We start from the raw sequence: 22,419 nt of genomic DNA, 5'->3' as shown, positions 1-22,419 counted from the left end.
CCCCTCCTGCGCTCACAGAGTGGACAATGAGACGTTAGAGGCAGTGCGGATTAAATAAGTATTTAGAAAGAATTTCAATTCAGGATTTGAGTTGGATTTTACAACGTTTTTATGAAACAATTATCACTCACTCCAAGCGCAAAATAAGGCTGCTGGATTTAATTTCAATGATAACGTGGATCTAAGGTGGATATAGTGTGACATTAAATTTGTGTGAGACATCAATAAAAATCTGACTCCACTTCTCCACCTCGCCATCTGCGTTGCCACTTCCCAGTGTCTCCAAAATGTGCGCACGCATGACTCAGAGTTTGCTTACAGGTGCGCTCATTCTCCCACCAAGTTTATTTTTATAAATCACAATCTTTGCGTGGTAAGTGGCGTACGCCACTTTCAAGCCCCGTTTTGTGCGTAAGCAAGCTTTATAAATGAGGCCCCAGGCCTCTAATAGAGACAGACCTTTAACTGTCAAAGTGTGTAGCCACAGCGGGCTGGTAAAGGGGACTTTAGCTCCTTTTACACTGCCAGATTTTCGGCGAATGTTGGACCATTTTGCCGGCCAGCTGCGAGTGTTTAGACACACAGAGCCGGATTGGCAAGTTGATCCGAGGTGCCCAATTTTCCGCCTCGTAGGGTAGACATATTGGTGGAACCCTTTTAGTTTAAACAGACCGAGGCGGCCTTCCACCACGGGAGGGGCTGTTGATGACTTGTGGGAGGAGCTGTTGATGACTTGTGGGAGGAGCTGTTGATGACGCTGCACGTGCGAGCCACTGGCGGTGGATAAACAGGAAACAGCTGATAGCAGGAATTAGCGAGCAGCTAGTAGCAAGAGGGAAACACAAACCTGACAGACACTGTAAAGATGAGCAACTGGGGAGACAAGGAATTGCGCGCCCTCCTTGTCCTCACAAACGAAGAGGCCATTAACCGTCAGATGACGGGGACGGTGAAGAACGGGCCGACTTACAAGAGAATCACCGAAGGACTGACCAGCCGCGGCTTCCCTCCCACGTCACTGTTTACGTCACACGCTGAGCTACACGTTTTGTTACTTGCTCACGCCCCCCATTGCCCCGAAATTGTTTGTTTTTATACTGCCAATGCTGAAAAAAGACTGATTGGGCTTTCCTGCAAATTTGCACAACTCCTATCTAAAACAGGCTATGGAGTTTAATAGGGACGAGGCTTTTAACTGAAGTTTTACTGTATTTATTGTCGGAACGTGACTTGACAAGACTTGACAAACAGCTGAACATTTAGGTGCATTCAAAACAGTTATAATCAAAATAATGTCAATTAATAAAACAATATACAGAAAAAGAAAGTTTAAATCTGTTTAGCAGCATGTCAAACTCTTTGGTTCAAACATTTTCTAAGTGGTTTAGCCGACTGTCAACACAAGACACAGACGAGAGAAAAATATCTCAGTAATTTTTGTCCAAATTTTAACCCACAGTATTATGTCTCATATTATAATATCACACAGCTTCCTATACTGACAAAAAAACACTTTCCAGTTGATGTAATTCAGACAGCAGCTAACGGGATTGTAACTCATATGGTTGGTTTGTTCCCACCCATCAGAGGCCTGACAGCAGATGTCTCCATCATAAGTGATATCGAGCTGGTTTGTACTCAGACTCATGTCGTCCTCTCTCCTACACACACACACACACACACACACAGCCTGCTGAGACGTGCTGTTACTCACCACTGTCTGTGTGTCAGCACTCTGCAGACGTTCAGAGGAAACAGCACAGTTTCTTCTGTGTGCTGGCTGATCTGTATCTGTTGAGCGCTGCTGAGGCTCAGGAGCTGAACTGTTTGTGAGAAAACATATTAAATGGAGTTTAGATAACCTTTGGGCTGCGTGGGATGTGCGGGCAATGAGAGAAACTGCTCGGTGAGGCGTGGTCTTTATACTCTTTACACTCTTGGTGCTTTTACAGATAGTTTCCAGTGGATCCTTCTCCATTGATGACCGCAGCAACACGATGAATCCTTAAGTGTCTTATATCCATTCAAATGTCAAATAAGTTATTTGATAACACCTATTTATCAACCAAGCTAAAGTCTTTTTACCCCCCAACTCCCCAATTTCAGGTGCCCATTTGTCCCTGGTGACAGAGTTTGAAGGACCAGAGGTGGAAATCTTCTGCATTTAAGTGAAACATTCTTCAAGACCCTGATGAGTCATCAATAGTCATAGATTATGTTAACCAACCAGGTCTCACTCCAAAGTAATCAAAAATCGGTGCCTGGTCAGTGACTTCTGGTGTCAGACACCCACAAAAAAGCCGTCCTTTCACATGAGCGTGATACGCAGCCGATCACCGTTATTGTTTAACAGCTCCCGGTGGTGTCAGGGGGAAACGCAGCGGGACGGCAATGAAAGTTGAGGCAGTGGACGTCTGAGTAGGGCGGGTCCAACAACCACCAACTTTTACCAGGGAGGTCCGTGTTCACTGCACGTAAGATTGTAAAGCCAAACACTGTTCTGTTTTCCTAAACTCAACCATGTGCGTTTGTTGTTGAAGAAAAAGAGAAGTGTGTTTTGAAAACAGAGTGAAAAAAGTAAAAGTAGCTTCACAAGTTTGTCATAGCTGAGCTGCTACATTTCTCTGGAGACAGCTTCAGTGTAGTGATGTATTGTGATGTAGAGTAACTTCTGTTTTTACCTTTCTTACATCACTACCTTCATCCATCCCTTTCTCTTCTCTCTCCCCTCCCACAGACAGAGAGCTGGTATGGACAACAAGGCGTTGGAACCTGATTCTGTGAGCATCCCCATGGAGGAGGCCATTGTGTGTAACGGAGGCGGCCAGCCTCAGCAGCAGCAGGAAGCGTCCATGTTGACCCACCTGAAGAAGGTTGAGAACCAGATCACGGAGGCACAGCGTTTCTCCCACCTACCCAAACGCTCAGCCGTGGACCTGGACTTCAGCGACCTTTCCTACACCATCCAGGAGGGACCGTGCTGGAGGAGGAGAGGTAGCACACATTATTCTTTACTTTGTAAAGCAGTGAGGAAGTAGACACAAGATCGAGCACTAAGCTCTCTGAGATTCTCCAGTTCTGTGGAGCTCTACTGATGAACAGAATTTGTCCCAAAGATACTTCATTTGGCGTTTTGATGATGTTGATGCAGAGCACGTTCCAGCACATTGCTCTAAAATCTCTCACAAGTGTTCAGTTGTGTCTTCAGGCCCTAAATGGAAGACTCTGTACTGTTCTCCACTTATATACTCAGGTATTTCCTTTACTTCCTGTTTGTCTCTTTTTGAGCATCAAAAGCTGCTTTTACGCTGCCTGTTCAAGGTGGAAATATCGCGCTGTTATAGGTCTCATCGTTTCTTACATAAAGCCCAGTTCAGACCAAAGATCGGCGACAAGATGTTTCAGAACGTTGCAGAGAAAAGTGTCAGTGGTGTGAACTGGCCGGTCTGAGCTGGACTCACGGCGGCTGATGGTGTCACCTGACCCCCAGCTGGTCAAATGGCCGGCGGCTGGTTTTAAAGCATGCAGTGGAATGATGTCTTTATAAATAGGACAGCCAACAGGGCAGATCATGAGTGGCACAGGTGTGACGTTTTGACAACACATTGTGTGTGCAACCCATCATGGGAGATTTAAAAAGTAGCTGTTAGCAGCTAACTCCAAGACGACACAATGAGATTCAGGAGCTCCTTCACCGCTGAGCAGAAGACGAGATCAGGCTGCCAGTTCTCATTCTGAAGTCCTCAAACACTGTAGCTTTGTATGATACACGACCGGGCAGTGTCAGTTCACAACATGGCTGGTAAGAACATAATCCCTCAATCCCAAATGGATCCCTTACAGACTCGTTGACTCAAACCCTAAGCCCTCACAGATCTAGGACCAATTCCATTTCTTCCCCTTCATGTGAGGGGAAGTGGTGTCCCAATTCTCCGTCAGGTAAAGAACTAACCTGACGGAGAACTGGGACACCACTTCCCCTCACGTGAATGTGCAAAACCAAGGGGAAGAGTTGTAAAGGGTGAGTGGGAGGGATGGTGGATGGGTCCAACAAACCCCAGACTTTCATCTGGAAGCCCGGTGTTCACTTCCCATGCGAGTGTAGAGCTAAACCATGATGTTTGTTTCTAACCCTAACCACATGCTTTTGTCGACATCCTGGCGTTGGTTGAGGTGTCCCAGAGCATCAACAGCAGATGCAGGTGGGTACCTAGCACGTAAGAATGACAAAGTGGCGATATCTGACAACATGGGATGAGAACGTGTTGGATCAGCTGCCTCATAAAATAGATAGATAGATAGAAGATAAAATAACTCATAAAAATTAAACAGAGCAAATGTTTTGTTCTGTTCACAGTCAGTTGTGTTTTGAATCAGACAGAGACGCTTTCAGGACAAACATGAGGTGAGGAGGGCAGCTCAATGTCAGCCTCGCTCTGTTGCCTCTGCGTGGTGCAGCAGCTACAGTGAGGTGACTGACTGATGCCTCCGGCAGTGAGCGCTGAGCTGCTGCTTTAGTTAGTGTTACAAACTCTTATCTTTATCGATCTTTCTCGTTGAGATCATTTTCCTACATAGAGACAGAGGGAGCAGGGCTGATTGTGTTTGACACGCTGCTCTCACCAGGATCCGTCAGTGTCCATGACACACAGAGGATCAATAGGCGCTTCACAGTGGAGTCATGGACAGCAATATACAAATGTAGTAGCTACTCACACGCTACCACTGTGTGTATTTCCATCAATGCAGATCAAAGTCAGTGACCTTTTGAACCCAGGCTTCAGTCTCTGTAGTCTGTGGCAGTAGCTCAGGCTATAGGGAAACTGCATACTTGGTCCAACCCATCTGGACCAAGTATGCAGTGTGGGCTGGTGGTTGGAGAGGTGACAGTTGACCTCCTGGGCGCTGCCAAGGTGCCCCTGCTCAGGGTGCCTGTCCATGGGCTGCCCCCTCACTCTGACACCTCTCCATTTAATGCATGTATAGGTCATGTGTGTGCATGTGTGTGCACTTCAGGCCTGTATAGTAGTATATCCTCTTCTTTTTCTTCTTCATACCACAGCTGGAGGGCACCTGTCGCGGCAGTCTGATATGAGGTTGAAATGCTGCCAGTAACAATGTAAGGAAGCTGGAAAGACAGGGTTGCTCCTGTTTCCTAAACCTAACACATGCTTTGGTTGACGTCCTGGCATTGGTCGCGGCATCCCAGACCAGTCCTACAACAGCGTCAGGTATAGAGGCCTAGCGTGCAACATGTAGATGTGAAGGCCAAAGACAAAGCGTCAATATGCAACGACTCAGGATGAGTTGGATATTAGATGAATGGACAGAATCATATTTAATTTGCAGAGATTCATGGTCACAGTTGTTTGTTTGTTGTAAGCTAAGCGATGACATCAACATCACGGCATTATCTTGAGTTTAGAGCTTCACCAGAGGGCCTGAAATGTAAAGGTCGTCCTGGTGATCACATGGTGGGCTCATGGTGGTGGTGCTGGAAACAAAAGGAGGTCACCGGACATTACTTGTGACTGTTTCATCTGCGATGTGAGAGTCTGTGTCTGATGTCTCCCTTTGAAGAGGACAGGGACGCAGCTGTGTGCTACTCTTTATCAAAGGTGGGCACACTGAGCAGACGCACATTCGCCAAACCAGTCACCTCCATCTGTGAAGTCTTTTCTCCTGTGTAGAGACCTGAGTGCAGACCTGTGACGCTGAGCTGGATGCTGTGAACCAGCCGGACTTTATCTATGAGTCTGATGTTAAGTGTGTACTGTCTGCATGTGTCTGAGTGCGTCCTCCGAGGCTTCCTGTAAGTGCTGCAGCGTCTGAGAATGATGAGGTCATCAATAATGGAGCTGAGTGGGTGAGCTGGAGGACAGAGGAGAGGTAGGGTGAAAGTGAGGGGAAGTGAAGTGACGTAGGGTCAAAGCAGGGGAAGTGAAGTGACGTAGGGTCAAAAGAGGGGAATGAAATGATGTAGTGTGAAAATGAGTGGACGTAAAGTGAGGTGGGGTGAAGTGAGGTAGGGTGAAAGTGAGGGGAAGTGAAGTGAAGTAGGGTGAAATAGAGGGGAAGTGAAGTCGGGTAGGGTGAAAGTGAGGGGAAGTGAAGTGAGGTAGGGTGAAAGTGAGGGGAAGTGAAGTGAGGTAGGGTGAAAGTCAGGGGAAGTGAAGTGAGGTAGGGTGAAAGTGAGGTGAAGTGAACTGAAGTAGGGTGAAAGTGAGGGGAAGTGAAGTGACGTAGGGTCAAAGCAGGGGAAGTGAAGTGACGTAGGGTCAAAAGAGGGGAATGAAATGATGTAGTGTGAAAATGAGTGGACGTAAAGTGAGGTGGGGTGAAAGTGAGGGGAAGTGAAGTGAGGTAGGGTGAAAGTGAGGGGAAGTGAAGTGAAGTAGGGTGAAATAGAGGGGAAGTGAAGTCGGGTAGGGTGAAAGTGAGGGGAAGTGAAGTGAGGTAGGGTGAAAGTGAGGGGAAGTGAAGTGAGGTAGGGTGAAAGTCAGGGGAAGTGAAGTGAGGTAGGGTGAAAGTGAGGTGAAGTGAACTGAAGTAGGGTGAAAGTGAGGGGAATGAAATGATGTAGTGTGAATATGAGTGGACGTAAAGTGAGGTGGGGTGAAAGTGAGGGGAAGTGAAGTGAGGTAGGGTGAAAGTGAGGGGAAGTGAAGTCGGGTAGGGTGAGAGTCAGGGGAAGTGAAGTGAGGTAGGGTGAGAGTCAGGGGAAGTGAAGTGAGGTAGGGTGAGAGTGAGGGGAAGTGAAGTGAAGTAGGGTGAAATAGAGGGGAAGTGAAGTCGGGTAGGGTGAAAGTGAGGGGAAGTGAAGTGAGGTAGGGTGAAAGTCAGGGGAAGTGAAGTGAGGTAGGGTGAAAGTCAGGGGAAGTGAAGTGAGGTAGGGTGAAAGTGAGGTGAAGTGAACTGAAGTAGGGTGAAAGTGAGGGGAAGTGAAGTGACGTAGGGTCAAAAGAGGGGAATGAAATGATGTAGTGTGAAAATGAGTGGACGTAAAGTGAGGTGGGGTGAAAGTGAGGGGAAGTGAAGTGAGGTAGGGTGAAAGTGAGGGGAAGTGAAGTGAAGTAGGGTGAAATAGAGGGGAAGTGAAGTCGGGTAGGGTGAAAGTGAGGGGAAGTGAAGTGAGGTAGGGTGAAAGTGAGGGGAAGTGAAGTGAGGTAGGGTGAAAGTCAGGGGAAGTGAAGTGAGGTAGGGTGAAAGTGAGGTGAAGTGAACTGAAGTAGGGTGAAAGTGAGGGGAATGAAATGATGTAGTGTGAATATGAGTGGACGTAAAGTGAGGTGGGGTGAAAGTGAGGGGAAGTGAAGTGAGGTAGGGTGAAAGTGAGGGGAAGTGAAGTCGGGTAGGGTGAGAGTCAGGGGAAGTGAAGTGAGGTAGGGTGAGAGTCAGGGGAAGTGAAGTGAGGTAGGGTGAGAGTGAGGGGAAGTGAAGTGAAGTAGGGTGAAATAGAGGGGAAGTGAAGTCGGGTAGGGTGAAAGTGAGGGGAAGTGAAGTGAGGTAGGGTGAAAGTCAGGGGAAGTGAAGTGAGGTAGGGTGAAAGTCAGGGGAAGTGAAGTGAGGTAGGGTGAAAGTGAGGTGAAGTGAACTGAAGTAGGGTGAAAGTGAGGGGAAGTGAAGTGACGTAGGGTCAAAAGAGGGGAATGAAATGATGTAGTGTGAAAATGAGTGGACGTAAAGTGAGGTGGGGTGAAAGTGAGGGGAAGTGAAGTGAGGTAGGGTGAAAGTGAGGGGAAGTGAAGTGAAGTAGGGTGAAATAGAGGGGAAGTGAAGTCGGGTAGGGTGAAAGTGAGGGGAAGTGAAGTGAGGTAGGGTGAAAGTGAGGGGAAGTGAAGTGAGGTAGGGTGAAAGTCAGGGGAAGTGAAGTGAGGTAGGGTGAAAGTGAGGTGAAGTGAACTGAAGTAGGGTGAAAGTGAGGGGAATGAAATGATGTAGTGTGAATATGAGTGGACGTAAAGTGAGGTGGGGTGAAAGTGAGGGGAAGTGAAGTGAGGTAGGGTGAAAGTGAGGGGAAGTGAAGTCGGGTAGGGTGAGAGTCAGGGGAAGTGAAGTGAGGTAGGGTGAGAGTCAGGGGAAGTGAAGTGAGGTAGGGTGAGAGTGAGGGGAAGTGAAGTAGGGTGAAAGTGAAGGGAAGTGAAGTGAGGTAGGGTGAAAGTGAGGGGAAGTGAGGTAGGCTGAAAGTGAGGGTGAGGGGAAGTGAAGTGAGGTAGGGTGAGAATCAGGGGAAGTGAAGTGAGGTAGGCTGAAAGTGAGGGGAAATGAAGTGAGGTAGGGTGAAAGTGAGGGGAAGTGAAGTGAGGTAGGGTGAAAATGAAAGGAAGTGAAGTGAGGTACGGTGAGAAGCAGGGGAAGTGAAGTGAAAGTTAGGTGGGGTGAAAAAGAGGTTATGTGAAGTGAGGTAGGATAAATGGGAGAGAGGTGAAGTAAGGTAGGGTGAAAGGAGTGGAGGTGAAGGTATGGGAGGAGTGTGTGCCAGCAAACATAATTCCTTTCAACCTTTACAGAAACTGCAGGTAAACACTTGTGATTGATGAGCTTCAATAGCTCCACAGCACGGCACCGTAAATTCCTCTGTGTGTGTTTGCACAGTCACCGCAGTGTGTAAATGAAGCAGCAATGAGTTTCACAATAGAGCTGTGGCTGTGGAGGCAGGTCTGGATGCTCTGCGCAGCATTAACAAAACATCAGTGCAATGATTTCTTGGAAATGTGACAAATATCATGTTTAAATGTTCTTTCTCACAAAGTGGAGCAACTCTTACAGGTCTCTACAAACTCAGTAATTATGTTTTATTATCTAAGACAAGAGTCGACTGTTAACCAAAACATAGATGTGAGATGACGGAACAGAGTGTATAGCTTGCAGCTACATATATATATATATACACATAGACGTGAGAGTGTGGGGAGAGACCTTCACAGCGGCAGGTGCTCCAAGTTAAAATAACCTGGTCTGACTCCAAAGTAATCAAAATCAAGCGCCATTAATGTTCAAGAGCGCGGCGTCAGAGGGAAACACGGCGGGAAAACAACAAAAGTTAAGGTGGTGGAAGTCCGAGTAGAGCTGGCAGGAGGGGTGGTGGAGGGTCCAGCAACCACTGACTTAAAGCCAAACCCTGTTCTTCTTTCCTAGACCCAACCACGTGTGTGTGTTGTTGAAGGAAAAAAACATCAGTCGGAGGTGCTTTTATTTTGAAAGAGACTGTATGCAAACTGTACATTTCCTGTGAAAACAGAAGTGTATTTTGAAAACAGACAATGCATGTAACAGGCTGAAGCTGACACGACGTCCCAGAACGTCAACAACCAACACACCCAGGGTACCTTGGACGTCATATGTGGATGTGGAAAGTCCATGACCAAACGTGGACATGTGACGAGGTCACAGTGAGGACGTGATGGTTGTTTTTTGGGCCATGTTACCAACTGACTCCGCCGGCGGCGTGTCATACTGCTGCAAAAGGTGGCTTTTGCTGTTCATGCGTGACACATGAAGCAGCTGTATTTGACGACTTCAGAATGAGAATGGCTGGCATGTGTGTAAAGGGAAGTGGGTGCACATTGAACCCATTTTCATTCACATATTATGAGCGGAGAGGTCAGGGGATCCTCTTCCTGATTGGCACCAGTGCATTCATCAGGTCGTCTTATTTCATATGATATCAGTATCTTCACTCTAACTTTAAGAATCAGACCACCACAGCCGGTGAAAGTCATGTCGTCCCTGCAGAGTGACAGAGGTTGAAGACAAAGGGCGCTGCCTGCTGATGATGGATCGGCTCTTTTAGCATCGACTGTTTGATGTGACCGCCCGGAGGCCTATTTTAAGAATGACATTTAATTTGTGACGGAACAGGTAGGACGGTCGTCTTTGACCAACTCCTGGACTTCTAGTTCCAACAAGACAAAGTGTAGTTGTTGTTGTGTTTCCTGCAGCACAGCACAGAGGCACAGAGGTTGCAGTGTGTTGTTGAGAGATGACGCAGGTGAGTGCTGAGGGTTAATGCTGTTAGACTCAAGTGCAGCATTTGATACTGTGCAGTGTAGGAGCCGTACTCAGGCTAAAGCTGTGGGTCAGGAAATGATTCTTGTCTTGTCTGACTGAGTGGAATCAGGCGTGTCAGGGGCTTTCAGAGGAGCAGAGGTGATCTACCATGAAACGATAAAGTTGATTTTGACAGCGTGAGGTATAAATTTGTGCTCATGTGTTTGGGGGTGTCCGGATGACGCAGCAGGTCAGTGGTGTAAGGTGGTTATGATGGGCCCCAGTGCACATTACTATGACAGGCCTGATCGTGCACACTATCGTGCACATATCGTCTCGTCACACGATCAGAGACTTGACATTGGATAAATTTAACATACATGTTACCCCGCAGTGCCGTGCACAGACCTTTTGCAGGGCTGTGCTCAAGTGAAAGAAAAGGCATCCCTTCCACAAAAAGTTTTTACATGCAGACATTTTTTTTTTTGTTCACTTTCAAAACACGCCCTGCCAAGAGGTTTAGTGATCTATAAAGTAAATAACATCACAATAAACAAATCTTTTCACAACATTAGAAAACTCTGTTCTCTGAATAAAGAGATGTTAAAGACATGTAAAACAGATGTAAAACATGCTGAGGTTTGGTTTATTAAGACACATGGAAAGCAATTCAACATCTGCTTCTGCTCGCCACAGGCAGGCGGTCAACTCTGACGGAGAGCTGGAGGGAGACGTTGTGATTTTACACCAGACTAGTTTACTTGTTGTTAAACCTAACGGTGGGTTATTGCCTAAATTAGTCTGGCTATATGAGGTGTTTTAATTCCAGATTAATTGAACAACTGTGACAAACAGTGCTGAGGCTGAGGGCAAACACCATCACTACCTGTCTGTCCATGAGCAGGTCAGGGAGACGCGACGTGACGCTGCTCTGCAGGGCGCTCGGCTTGTGCTCATTAACTGTGGTGGCTCTGATGGGACGTTGGAGAGGGAGGGGCTCAACTCAGATGTAGTTGTGTTAAATATACATTTTATTTCCTCAGTGGTCACATCTGTGTATTTGACCCGTTTGTTTTTAGAAGCACTAAATGAATTAGGTTTGTACATATTTTTTTACGCCTCTGCACCGATAGCCCGGCTGTTGGCGTTATGTTTCCTGGTTGTCTTTTGTACGCCTTTCCCATTCTCATGAACCCGATATCTCAACAACAATTTTTACAAATCTGGCGCAAACATCCACCAATTGGCCAATTAGAATTTGGTGGTCAAAGATCAAAGTTAAATGTCGCTCTGATCTTACTGTACATCCGTCTCATTCTCGTGAACTTGATATCTCAAGAACACCTCAAGGGATTTTTTTCCTAATTTGGCACAAACATCCACTTTGAGATAAGGACAAACTAATCAGAATTTGGTCATCAAAGGTCAAAGTTTAAGGTCACTGTGACCTTGCATTTGTCTCATTCTTGTAAAAGTGATATCTCAAGAATACCCTTGGAGATTTTTTTGAATTTGGCACAAACATCCACTTTGGGCTAAGGATGAACTAATCAGAATTTGGTGGTCAAAGGTCAGTGTCACTGTGACCTTGCATCATATGATATAGATACAAATAAAGATAGAGATAGAGACAGACATGCTGAAACGGCCAGTGCCTCCGTTGTTGTTCCCAGGTTTCAAAGCCTTACTGAAGTGCCTTTCTGGAAGGTTCTGCAGTCGGGAGCTGATAGGAATTATGGGGCCCTCAGGGGCCGGGAAGTCCACCTTAATGAACATCCTGGCTGGATACAGGTGAGAAAATTCCCTTTTGCTTTACAGCTTAAGGAAAAGGTTTAAAATTTCATCCTCAGTTTTATGAGACAAAGTTCAGATTTATCAAGAAAAGCTTTTTATGGACAAACAACCAAACACAGCACAGTTAGAGAAATGAGCTTCATCACAGGCACTCATGGCACACTGCAATATAGAGATCAAAGCTTTACATAACTGTGTGTGTTCTCCCCCCGCCCAGGGAAACAGGGATGAAGGGTCAGATCCTGGTAAATGGGAAACCCAGGGACCTGAGGACGTTCAGGAAAATGTCCTGCTACATCATGCAGGAAGACATGCTACTGCCACACCTCACTGCACGAGAGGCCATGATGGTGAGCTGTTACTGACAGTGCTCGTAGCACAGCCAGGAAAATCTGAAGTCATCCTCAAAGTGTGCTTTTATTTCAAAACTCTGTGGTGACAGTGATAATACTTCTGAACCCGTGATGACACGGTTGATAGTTAGTGTGGCGGCGTGCTGCAGGGATCGGCCTCTGAGACCGACACAGATCTGTGCTGCTGTTAAAGATCTGCTGCATTACATGGTTATGACACACGTGTTCACTCTCTGCTGCAGGTTTCAGCCAACTTAAAGCTGAGTGAAACTATGGACGTGAAGAAAGAACTGGTGAGATGAACATCTACTATTTTAACACACACAGGAAAATGTGTCAACAATAATACGTCCTCTTAAATAAACTGAAGCCTGGCCTGAAACACACAAGTCATATCTAAACCTCACCAGCTGATCACAGTTAATATGGAGACATGAAACATGCTGCACACTTGGCTCTTTAAGCTGTTGTCAAATACCTGACATGTCTGAGGTGACATGATGTACCTATTCAGATATGAAATAAATAATAAAATAAATAGCTGATAGGAAATGTTATCTGTACACGCTGACATGCAAACCAGAGCTGTCACCACAGTTAAAGGTGAAGTGTGTTCGAGTTAGGGGGATTTGGAGGCGTCTGTCAGTGAGGACTGCAGATTACAACCAGCTGAAACTTCTCCTGGTTAGAATTCCTTCAGTGTTCATAGTTCAGGAGCTGAATGATCCACACAGGTCTCTTCCTCTCAGAAACAAACAGAACCAGTGATTTAAACTGGTAAAAACACTGACTGAAGTAGTTTAACGTTACAAGTAAGGTTCCTCTCACACTGAGCACCGTCGCTGCATCCTGTGCTTAGCGCCACTGTACATGATTGTGACTGGTTTAAAGGAACCAAAACAAAGCCAGGACTGGTTATGAATCTCCTCCTCTGTTTCACTTTCTCTGTTCAGGTGAATGAGATTCTGACTGCGTTAGGGCTCCTCGACTGTGCTCACACTCGTACCAGCTCACTGTCCGGTGGTCAGTGTAAACGGCTGGCCATCGCCCTCGAACTGGTCAACAATCCTCCAGTCATGTTCTTTGATGAGCCCACCAGGTGAGACACACAGATGCTGCCGAGCTGATGATGGTTGAATGTTAACTTTAAAAGTATTTATTACATTTTAAGTGTTTGTAACGCACTTCCTTAAGATAGATAAGCATTAATGGAAAGGCTTTGACCCTCGCCATAGCAAGTCAATGGGCTGCTTCTGTGTAACTGTGTCCCAACTGGGACTGAAATCCAATACAAACTTCTGATGTGTTTTTCTACTTGTTTTATTGGGGTGCAAGTTCGTTAGTTTATCCACAAACTGTCCATGTGAACATCAGGACTGAAAATTTGAATTCAATTGTTGTCTTTTTTCGCACCTGTCAAACATGACGTGCTGTGCCACGGTGGCACCAGTGTGCTTTCAGCTTATGCAGGTGGATAACAGTTTAAGTATCTGAGGTGAAAGTAGCAGGACTGACTTGACGTGTTTATTGAATTCCTGCTGAGAGTCAAAATTGACTGTTTAGCAAAATATTTTCTATCTGTGGCCGATGACCCAAGGTGTTAGATGTATGTTCTTGAGACCTGATCTGGGGCACAAACCAGAACTTTGGTTTTACTGGGATTTAATTAAAGATAATATTGACACATACAGTTACTGATGTCGTCTAGACACTTGTACAGAATAGGTAGATGTGAGAGGTCAGCAGGCTTAACAGAAAGGTAAAGGTGTGTATCATCAGCGTAGCAATAGAATAACATACTACCAAATAGACAGATTAAGTGCCTTAAGTAGAGCATGTAATGAAAATAAAATGGGCCCAACAACTGACCCCTGAGGCACCCCTCAGGTTCAAAGAGCACAGGTGGATACCTTGTCATCAGCAGACACCAGGAGGAATGTCCGGTTGGATGAATAAGGAAAACCAGCTCAGTGCTACACCAGTTACCCCAACCCATTTTTTCAGCTGATCAATCAGAATAGCGTGATCAGTCGTGTCAAAGGCCGTGGACAAATCTAAGAGAACTAAATTGGCAATTTCACCTTGGTCTGCATTAGCATATCGTTTGTGACCCTCAGCAGAGCCGAGCTGATGGAAGTCACATTGGTGTTTGTCAAATATCAATACAAAAAATCTTGGATGTAGAAGGAAACTTAGAAACAGGTCTACAGTTCATAGATGTGGTTTGTAGAAAAGCAAACATCTCTTGGCAAATGCAGTTTCAGTTGGTCCAGACAGCACATCTGGCTGCGTATTTATAATGAGTCTTGTGACAGCTGGACATATGGTGTTGGATCGACTCTTGAATCCCGAACAATTAAACTTTTAATTACAGTGGTGCCATCTGACAGGTGTGAGCTGTTGGACGCTCTGGGACCCTCAGTCTCTGACAAATGAACCTTTGCGGAGAAGGATAGATAAAACAATCCCGAGAAAGTTCGCTGATGAATCCCTGATAATGACTGAAGTAATCCTCAACAAGATATCAACCACCCTCACTGTATCGTCACAGGTTTTCTGTAGTTAATTAACTCAGGTATTTTTACTTCTAAGCAACTAATGGGAACAACAATCTTTGAAACTGGTCCAGTACCGAGCCAGAGCCCTGTAGCCAGCAACGGCCGAAGTGCACATTTCAAATAACTTATGGAATTTCAATAAATATTTTGTGTCTACATCTAAAAATTTTCATATCGGTATGTTTTGTGTTTTAATTTTGTAAAAGCTGTTGAAAAAACATGCCCTTTTTTTGACAACACAATTTAAAGACTTTTGTCAATTATTCTGGTTCATTGACTCACATAACCTTTAAGCTCAGGTGGAAGAGATTTCAGAGAAATGAAGCATTTGAAGATGTTCCAAGAAATGACGTCAGAATAAGCAAAAATACCACTGTAGGCCCTGGAGGACCGTTTCTGGAGTTGGACACACCTTAACCCTTTGAAACTTGGAGTGACATCACTTTCCTTGTCCTGCTTTCAGACACCTTTTACAAGTATTTAAACCTTTGATCCCTGAGCAAATTGGTTTGATTTCTTTTCTGTTTTTTTTAATTAGCAATTGGCAATTTGGCACAACGTCCTCCAAATTGCAGGAAATTATTGAAGTGACAAAACGTCATTAAACACTCCCACCACCAGACTCATGAGCAGCTTCTTTCCTGAAGTCATTCACACTCTTAATCAACACACGACATGAACAGTCATAGTCTCTCAACAACAACTCTCTCACTGTTTTTATTTCTACATCTCAATAACGACAGCAGACTGGGCGATTCGCTGACTCTGGCACTGCAAAGCTACCTCATTTATATAATGTGCAGTGTGTTCAGTGTTTGTAATATTGTATGTAATATTAACTCTTACGCACCAACCAGGAGTGGCACTCCACATTTTGTTGTATCCTGTAAACACAATGACAGTAGCACCCTGTATGTGTCTGTCTCTGTTCAGTGGCCTGGACAGCGCGTCGTGCTACCAGGTGGTCTCGCTAATGCGCTCTCTGGCACTGGGAGGACGGACCATCATCTGCACCATCCACCAGCCGAGTGCCAAACTGTTTGAGATGTTTGACAAGGTAAGTCTGTCAGGACATGAGGAGCTGAGTGGATGGAAGTTGGCACAGACTCTTTCAGTTGGAAATGTTTTTCCCTTAAATTGTTTTGTTCCTCCGCAGCTTTACATTCTCAGTCAGGGACAGTGCATCTACAAAGGCACAGTCCATTACCTCATCCCCTATCTGAAGACTCTGGGCCTTCACTGTCCCACCTACCACAACCCTGCAGACTTCAGTATGTCCGCTCCTCATTCATTCATAGATGTGTGAGAATGATTTCTGATTCCTTCATGATCTGTGTCTCTGTTCTCTGATGTTTCCTTCAGTCATCGAAGTGGCATCAGGAGAGTATGGAGACTTGAACCCGGTGCTGTTTGAAGCCGTCCAAGGAGGAATGTGTGCGTTAGAGGAGAAGAAGAACCAGTGTGATACCAACGGGCAGGCGGTCTGTGCAGCAAAGTTCCCCATGGTGCGTAAAAAACTTTATTCATACAGCACTTAGGAAGAAGATGAACTGATCTCCAAAAGGCAAAAAAAGTTAAAGACAATATTTTAAGCAATTACTGACCATATTCTTCTACTGACTTAACTACTCACAGTAAACAAAATTTTGACCAGGGGTGCCCAAACCTTTGCACGCCACTGTACAAAAAAAGAAAAAGAAATGGCAGGCCAAGTCCTTCCAAAATTACATCCCGTATGGTCAACTACAGACTCCATGTCCTATTTCTATATATTCTCACTGTATTAACCGTTATTATAAACTGTGCATAACACGATCAAACATGACTCCGTGTCATCTTTATGCACAACGTTGTCAACATCTCAGCATGTCTTTTAGTCTGTTAACGTGGCGCTGACAGCAGGACGTTGTGTTGTGCTGCACTGTCATGATGTGGGTCCAGCACTCAGCACTTTTTCTTGCACTTTAGACGTCTCTGTATGTTTCTGTGTTGTGATTGTTAAATGTAGTCCATGTCTGTTTTATGTGATTGAACTGTCCCTGTGATTATGTTTTTATCTTGTCCTGTGAAGCAATGAAATGTAGCACTGTGCCCAAGATGAATTTCTCTTAGGGGACAATAAAGTTTACCTTACCTTATAATCATGGACACATATTTAAATGTTTCAGGATTATCTGCTCCTTTTTCCTCAGGACACCGGACACATAGAGAGCCATACTTTTGCCACAAGCACGCTAACACAGTTCTGTATCCTCTTCAAGAGAACCTTCATCACTATATGTCGAGACCAGGTGAGAACATTAAATACAGATATTTCAGCTGTGCATGAAAAAGTCCCGTTCTATACCTCAAAATAAAGTTACCTACAACACTTTGTCCTGCTCCTGTTGTGTCCTCAGGTGTTGACCCACCTCAGACTGATATCCCACATCGCTATCGGTGTGTTGATAGGTTTGCTCTATCTGAACATCGGCAATGACGCCAGCAAGGTCTTCAACAACACCGGCTTCCTGTTCTTCTCCATGCTCTTCCTCATGTTTGGAGCGCTCATGCCGACCGTGTTAACCTGTGAGTCTGACCGGGGAACGTTCACAATGCACAAGGACAGCAAGGTCAATATGTTGTGAAGTGACAGATGTGTGTGAATGTCTTTGTGCCCTCTGTTAGTTCCTCTGGAGATGTCTGTGTTCCTCAGGGAGCATCTGAACTACTGGTACAGTCTGAAGGCGTACTACCTGGCCAAGACCATGGCTGACATCCCCTTCCAGGTGAGCTGGCAGTGTCGGGCTGGTGGGCTGGATGTGTTTCACACAGCTCAACACAACTACACAGTACAGTGCTGCACTCTAGTGGTGCTTGATGGTACTGCCTGGTTGTCAAGTTATAAATTGGAAGATTACATTTTAGGAGAAAAACACTTACTCCTTCATACATTTTAAATACATACAGTGTTGTTTGTGATTGGGCTGAGATGGAAGATCCAGGCCAGAGTTTTATTTTGGGGTGAACTCTTAACGAAGCAAAGGTTAATGAAGTCGTTATTCCAGGTGATCTGCCCCATCATGTACTGCAGCATCGTGTACTGGATGACAGAGCAGCCTCCTGAAGCCACCCGCTACCTGCTCTTCATAGCCCTGTCCACCTGCACTGCCCTGGTAGCCCAGTCCCTAGGCCTCCTGGTCGGGGCTGCCTCCACCTCACTACAGGTACTGCATGTTTGCATCATTGGATATCAGACACCACGGCTCATGTTGTACATATGAGACAGAAACGTGTCCTCTGCATCCTGATACAGGTCGCCACGTTTGTTGGTCCTGTCACAGCCATCCCAGTGCTGCTGTTCTCGGGATTCTTTGTGAACTTTGACACCATCCCCAAGTATCTGCAGTGGAGCTCCTATGTGTCGTACGTAAGGTGTGTACCACAGTCAGGAGGTTTTGTTAGTGTTTGGATGTAGGGATCCAGATGTTGGTCAGCTGGTGTGGCCACAGAAATATTTCACACTCCCAGGTCCGTGCCAGTTTCCTGTGGCACATCTGGCACTTGAGTTTTTGGGCAGATACTGAAAGTGTCCCAGTCGCTTGGGTCATTTTTTGGACACACTGCGGACATTGTAGCCGACAGATGACTCTAGTAGACTTGAAGAATTTGCAGTTTTGTTTAAACTTTGAGTCATTCTGACTCAGAATCAAGACATGAGTATTTGTGTCTCTCCCACAGGTATGGCTTTGAAGGGGTGATCCTGTCCATCTACGGAATGAACCGCTCAGAGCTGGAGTGTCCGGGGAAGGTGTGTAAGTTCCAAAAGCCTGAAGAGGTTCTGCAGTTACTGGATGTCGAGGATGCAAAGCTCTACTTAGATTTTATCGTCCTGGGCATTTTCTTCATCATCCTACGGCTGGCCACCTACCTTGTCCTTCGCTACAAGGTCAAGTCTGAGCGATAGGTTTCGCTTGGCTCACCGTCTAAATCTCAAGGCCCTCCTTGACATCATCCCAGACCTGGTCTCCTTTCTGTGCACAGACAACAACCTCTCATGTGGGAATTTGTTTTATTTCATTGTACGCATTGCTGCTAAAAGGACAGAACATAAATTCTGATCTGTTCGACTGCCAGCCGTGCAGTGACTGATGACGCAGAGCAGGGAAGAGTCATCCTATAAATCCACATATACTTGTTTTACCTCGGACATCAGGACTTTACTCCTGTGCACGAAGCCAGGTCAGCAGTGAAGAGGGCGAAGAGACTGAGCCACATTCAGCAGCTTATCCCGTACGTCTGATATTCCTGCAAGGCAGAAATGTTTTGAGAACAAGGTAGATGTGATACATCAGCACTTATTGGTGGGGACATGATGTTTGTTCAACACTGTGTGCTGCCATTCTGTCTGTCAGCGCGGGAGTGTTCGGATTTATGGTCCAAAAAAACCTGCCCCCCTTTGAGAGAAGCAAATACAAACAGAGTGTTTGCATCACTCTGTTGATCCTAAACCCTGACAACAAATGGTTTCACTGCAGTATACAGTGGCTGCAAAGGTTTGGGCTCCCCTGGTCACAATTTAGTTTACTGTGAATAGTTAAGTGAGTAGAAGATGAACTGATCTCTGAAAGACAGGAAGTTAAAGAGGAAACTTTTCAACATTTTAAGCAAGATCAGTGTTTCAATTTTGTTTTGTACAATTTTAGAGTGAAAAGTAAATGAAAGCAGCAACATGCAAAAGTTTGGGCACTCCGAGACATCTGAGCTCTCAGACAACTTCTCCCAGGGTCTCAGAGCTTAATGAGCTTGTTAGGGCTCTGGCTTGTTCACAGTCATCGTTAGCAAAGGCCAGATGATGCTCATTTCAAAGCTTTATAAAGACTCTGACTCCTGAAAGCTTGTCCCAACAATCAGCAGCCATGGGCTCCTCTAAACAGCTGCCTAGCACTCTGAACACTAAAAGACCTGATGAAGACTAGAAGAAGATAGCAAAGTGTTTTCAGGGAGCTGTTTCCTCAGTTGGTCATGTCAGTAAGAAATGGCAGTTAACAGGAACTGTGGAGGTCAAGCTGAAAACTCTCTGAGAGAGCTGCTCGTAGGATTGTTAGAAAGGCAAATCAAACCTCTGTTTGACTGCAAAAGACCTGCAGGAAGATTTCTACAGACAATGAGCAAAGGTATGTTTGGAGAACAAACTGTTAAACACGGGGGTGGATGGATGATGCTTTGGGCTTGTGTTGCAGCCAGTGGCACAGGGAACATTTCACAGGTAGAGGGAAGAATGGATTCAGTTAAATTCCAGACATCACAGCATCTGTAAAAAAGCTGCAGATGAAGAGAGGATGGCTTCTACAACAGGACAATGATCCTAAACACACCTCCAGAAGTGTTTAGAAGCTGTGGTACCTGCCAAAGGGGGCGCTACTGAGCACTGACCATGCAGGGTGCCCAAACTTTGGCTTCAGGCAAATTCAGAAAAAAGTAATGTTGCTTAAAATATTGAAGAAATGTTTCATCTCCAGCTTCATGTCCTCTGGAGATCAGTCCATCGTCTTCTCACTGAACTACTCACAGTAAATTAAAGTTAAAGTCCAGCGGGGCCCAAACCTTTGCAGCCACTGTCGTGTAATGTTCCTGGAACAGTGAACACTGGAAGACAGCAGTCTGCTTGAGCTCGTCTCTGCTCTGTATTCTTGTCGTATGACAGAAGTTGACAGTTTGGAGTCCCACATTTATTTCCTGTGTATGAAAATAAAATCATTGTTGGAGCTAGATTGTTTTTAACATGTTAATAGTTGTTGATTAAGCTTTATCATGATTGTCGACCAAAAATTAATATTTTTTGTACCTCGATGATGTAATCTGAAATCTTAAAGAGTTGCTCAGCCTTAATCACTTTATACTGTACTGTATTATCTTCATTCACAGTTATGTAGACGTATTTAAGCCAAAAAGATGAATTACTGTATCGTTATTATTTTGTGTCCACACTGCAGCCTGTCATGTCACATGGACACAACATGCTCTTGCAGTCATGTTTGGTGCTATCTGAAGTTTCATGTTTTATTTGAATAGCATGTTTTAGAAAATGCATCTGGACTGCACGTGACACGAGAGCAGAGCCCAGGAGGGACATGAAGGGGAACAAATCTAATTTTAAGCTAATATTTAACTCAAACCCACTGACAAAAAAATCACGTATAGAAGCATGTTGTCCTCGAACTCTGTGATGTTGGATGAGATGGTTTAAGAGAATAAGATTTAAAGTTAACAGGCTGTTCATGGTTAACATCATGTGTGTGGTGTGTACCAGGGATGAGTGAGTACATCATCTCTGTCTGTACTTGAAATGGGCGGAGTTTATGCCATGAGTGGGTGGGGCCTAATCAAAAGTTATTTTAAGCCTGAAATTTATGTTCATTATTTATATATATTATTATTGATTATATTGATAAGTTGAGAGCATACGGGTCGGCCAGTCTGGTCCCGTTGGTCAGTGTTTACTTATTCAAGTAACACTGGCGGTCCCGGAGAGTGAGTGACCTGACATGGTGCGTTGGTAAATTCAGTCTGACGCTCCAGTTTGTGTCAGAGTGCGCTCCCACACTCACAATGAGTGTTTCTGAACGCACCACTCACATCATCTTCCTCCATTGTCTAAAACAAGACAACACAACTTGTTAGCTAGTGCTAGCTAATGTCTGTGGAGAACTGTTTGGCCTCCAGCTAAGCCCCGCCCACCAACAAACATCACGCAGTTTTCATTACCTAAGTGGAAAGTATTTGCAGAACAGCTGCAGAACTCATACTCAAGAAAAGTAATAATGCAGTCTAATTCTTTAGATGTCTAACCCTTTAAAAGTGCCTCACAAACAGCCTCTCTGCTGTAACTCCACTGTGCTGTGAGCATGTGTTGAGAGGCTCCACAGTCCGCCAGTGCTATAAAAAAATAATGACGCAACTCTCTATGCAAAGGCTCTGGGAGCAGCATGCAACACATTATTTTCAGTGGCTGACACAAAATGTGTTATTGTGCTCTCTACACATTAGTTGTGTCAGGACACATCACGTCTGTATTCAGAGTGTCCACACTCCTTAGCTCCGCCTCCGCCTCAAGTCATCAGACAAATAAGTACATTTAATTTCATTTGGAAAAACAAACATCATTTGCTCAAAACCTCTGAGGAGGAACGTGGGATACCAGCAGCTGGCTTTGAACTTATGGATGGTGTATTAAAATGAAATGGCTTCATTGTTGTTTAGAGAAAGGTGAGGAGCTGTGGTTCTCACTACGTTCAGTTCAGTTCAGTTTGAGCTTTGAGTTTCTATTAAAATGTGATCATGAATTATCCAAACTGCCCGTACAAACAACTCTCTGCCTCCCGCCAACAAGTCGTCACATGGAATTAAAAGGTTCATCTGATTCATATGTTCTTATTCTGTGACAACTTACTTACTTTTTTTTTTTTTTTTTTTTTGAGTTATATGCATTTTTGGACATTTTATTTAGAAAACAAAAACGTCCTCACTGTGACCTCGTCACATGTCCACGTTTGGTCATGGACTTTCCACGTCCACATATGACGTCCAAGGTACCCTGGGTGTGTTGGTTGTTGACGTTCTGGGACGCCGTGTCAACTTCAGCCTGTTACATGCATTGTCTGTTTTCAAAATACACTTCTGTTTTCACAGGAAATGCATACAGTCTCTTTCAAAATAAAAGCACTACGTCAGTACAACACCAC

General features: G+C 45.1%; 1 protein-coding gene across 1 annotated transcript in view; it reads left to right on the top strand.

The window, feature by feature from the left end:
• Positions 1-22,029, top strand: part of LOC117260076 (ATP-binding cassette sub-family G member 4-like) — a 29,905-nt gene extending 7,876 nt beyond the window's left edge. The window contains exons 2-15 of the mRNA XM_033631953.2: positions 2,738-2,994; positions 11,664-11,781; positions 12,002-12,134; positions 12,380-12,430; positions 13,091-13,236; positions 15,629-15,752; positions 15,852-15,966; positions 16,058-16,200; positions 16,888-16,986; positions 17,095-17,263; positions 17,363-17,463; positions 17,743-17,901; positions 17,991-18,109; positions 18,416-22,029. Of these exons, the coding sequence (XP_033487844.1) occupies positions 2,751-2,994; positions 11,664-11,781; positions 12,002-12,134; positions 12,380-12,430; positions 13,091-13,236; positions 15,629-15,752; positions 15,852-15,966; positions 16,058-16,200; positions 16,888-16,986; positions 17,095-17,263; positions 17,363-17,463; positions 17,743-17,901; positions 17,991-18,109; positions 18,416-18,641 (1,947 nt within the window). The 5' untranslated portion in view covers positions 2,738-2,750 and the 3' untranslated portion in view covers positions 18,642-22,029. The remainder of the gene's footprint in view (positions 1-2,737; positions 2,995-11,663; positions 11,782-12,001; positions 12,135-12,379; positions 12,431-13,090; positions 13,237-15,628; positions 15,753-15,851; positions 15,967-16,057; positions 16,201-16,887; positions 16,987-17,094; positions 17,264-17,362; positions 17,464-17,742; positions 17,902-17,990; positions 18,110-18,415) is intronic.
• The last annotated feature ends 390 nt before the right edge of the window (positions 22,030-22,419 follow it).

This window comes from Epinephelus lanceolatus, chromosome 4 (assembly GCF_041903045.1).
Source record: "Epinephelus lanceolatus isolate andai-2023 chromosome 4, ASM4190304v1, whole genome shotgun sequence".
In the NCBI taxonomy this organism is placed as follows: Eukaryota; Metazoa; Chordata; class Actinopteri; order Perciformes; family Serranidae; genus Epinephelus; species Epinephelus lanceolatus.
The sequence above is the reverse complement of the archived record's forward strand: the minus strand, read 5'-3'. Positions and strand labels throughout refer to the sequence as shown.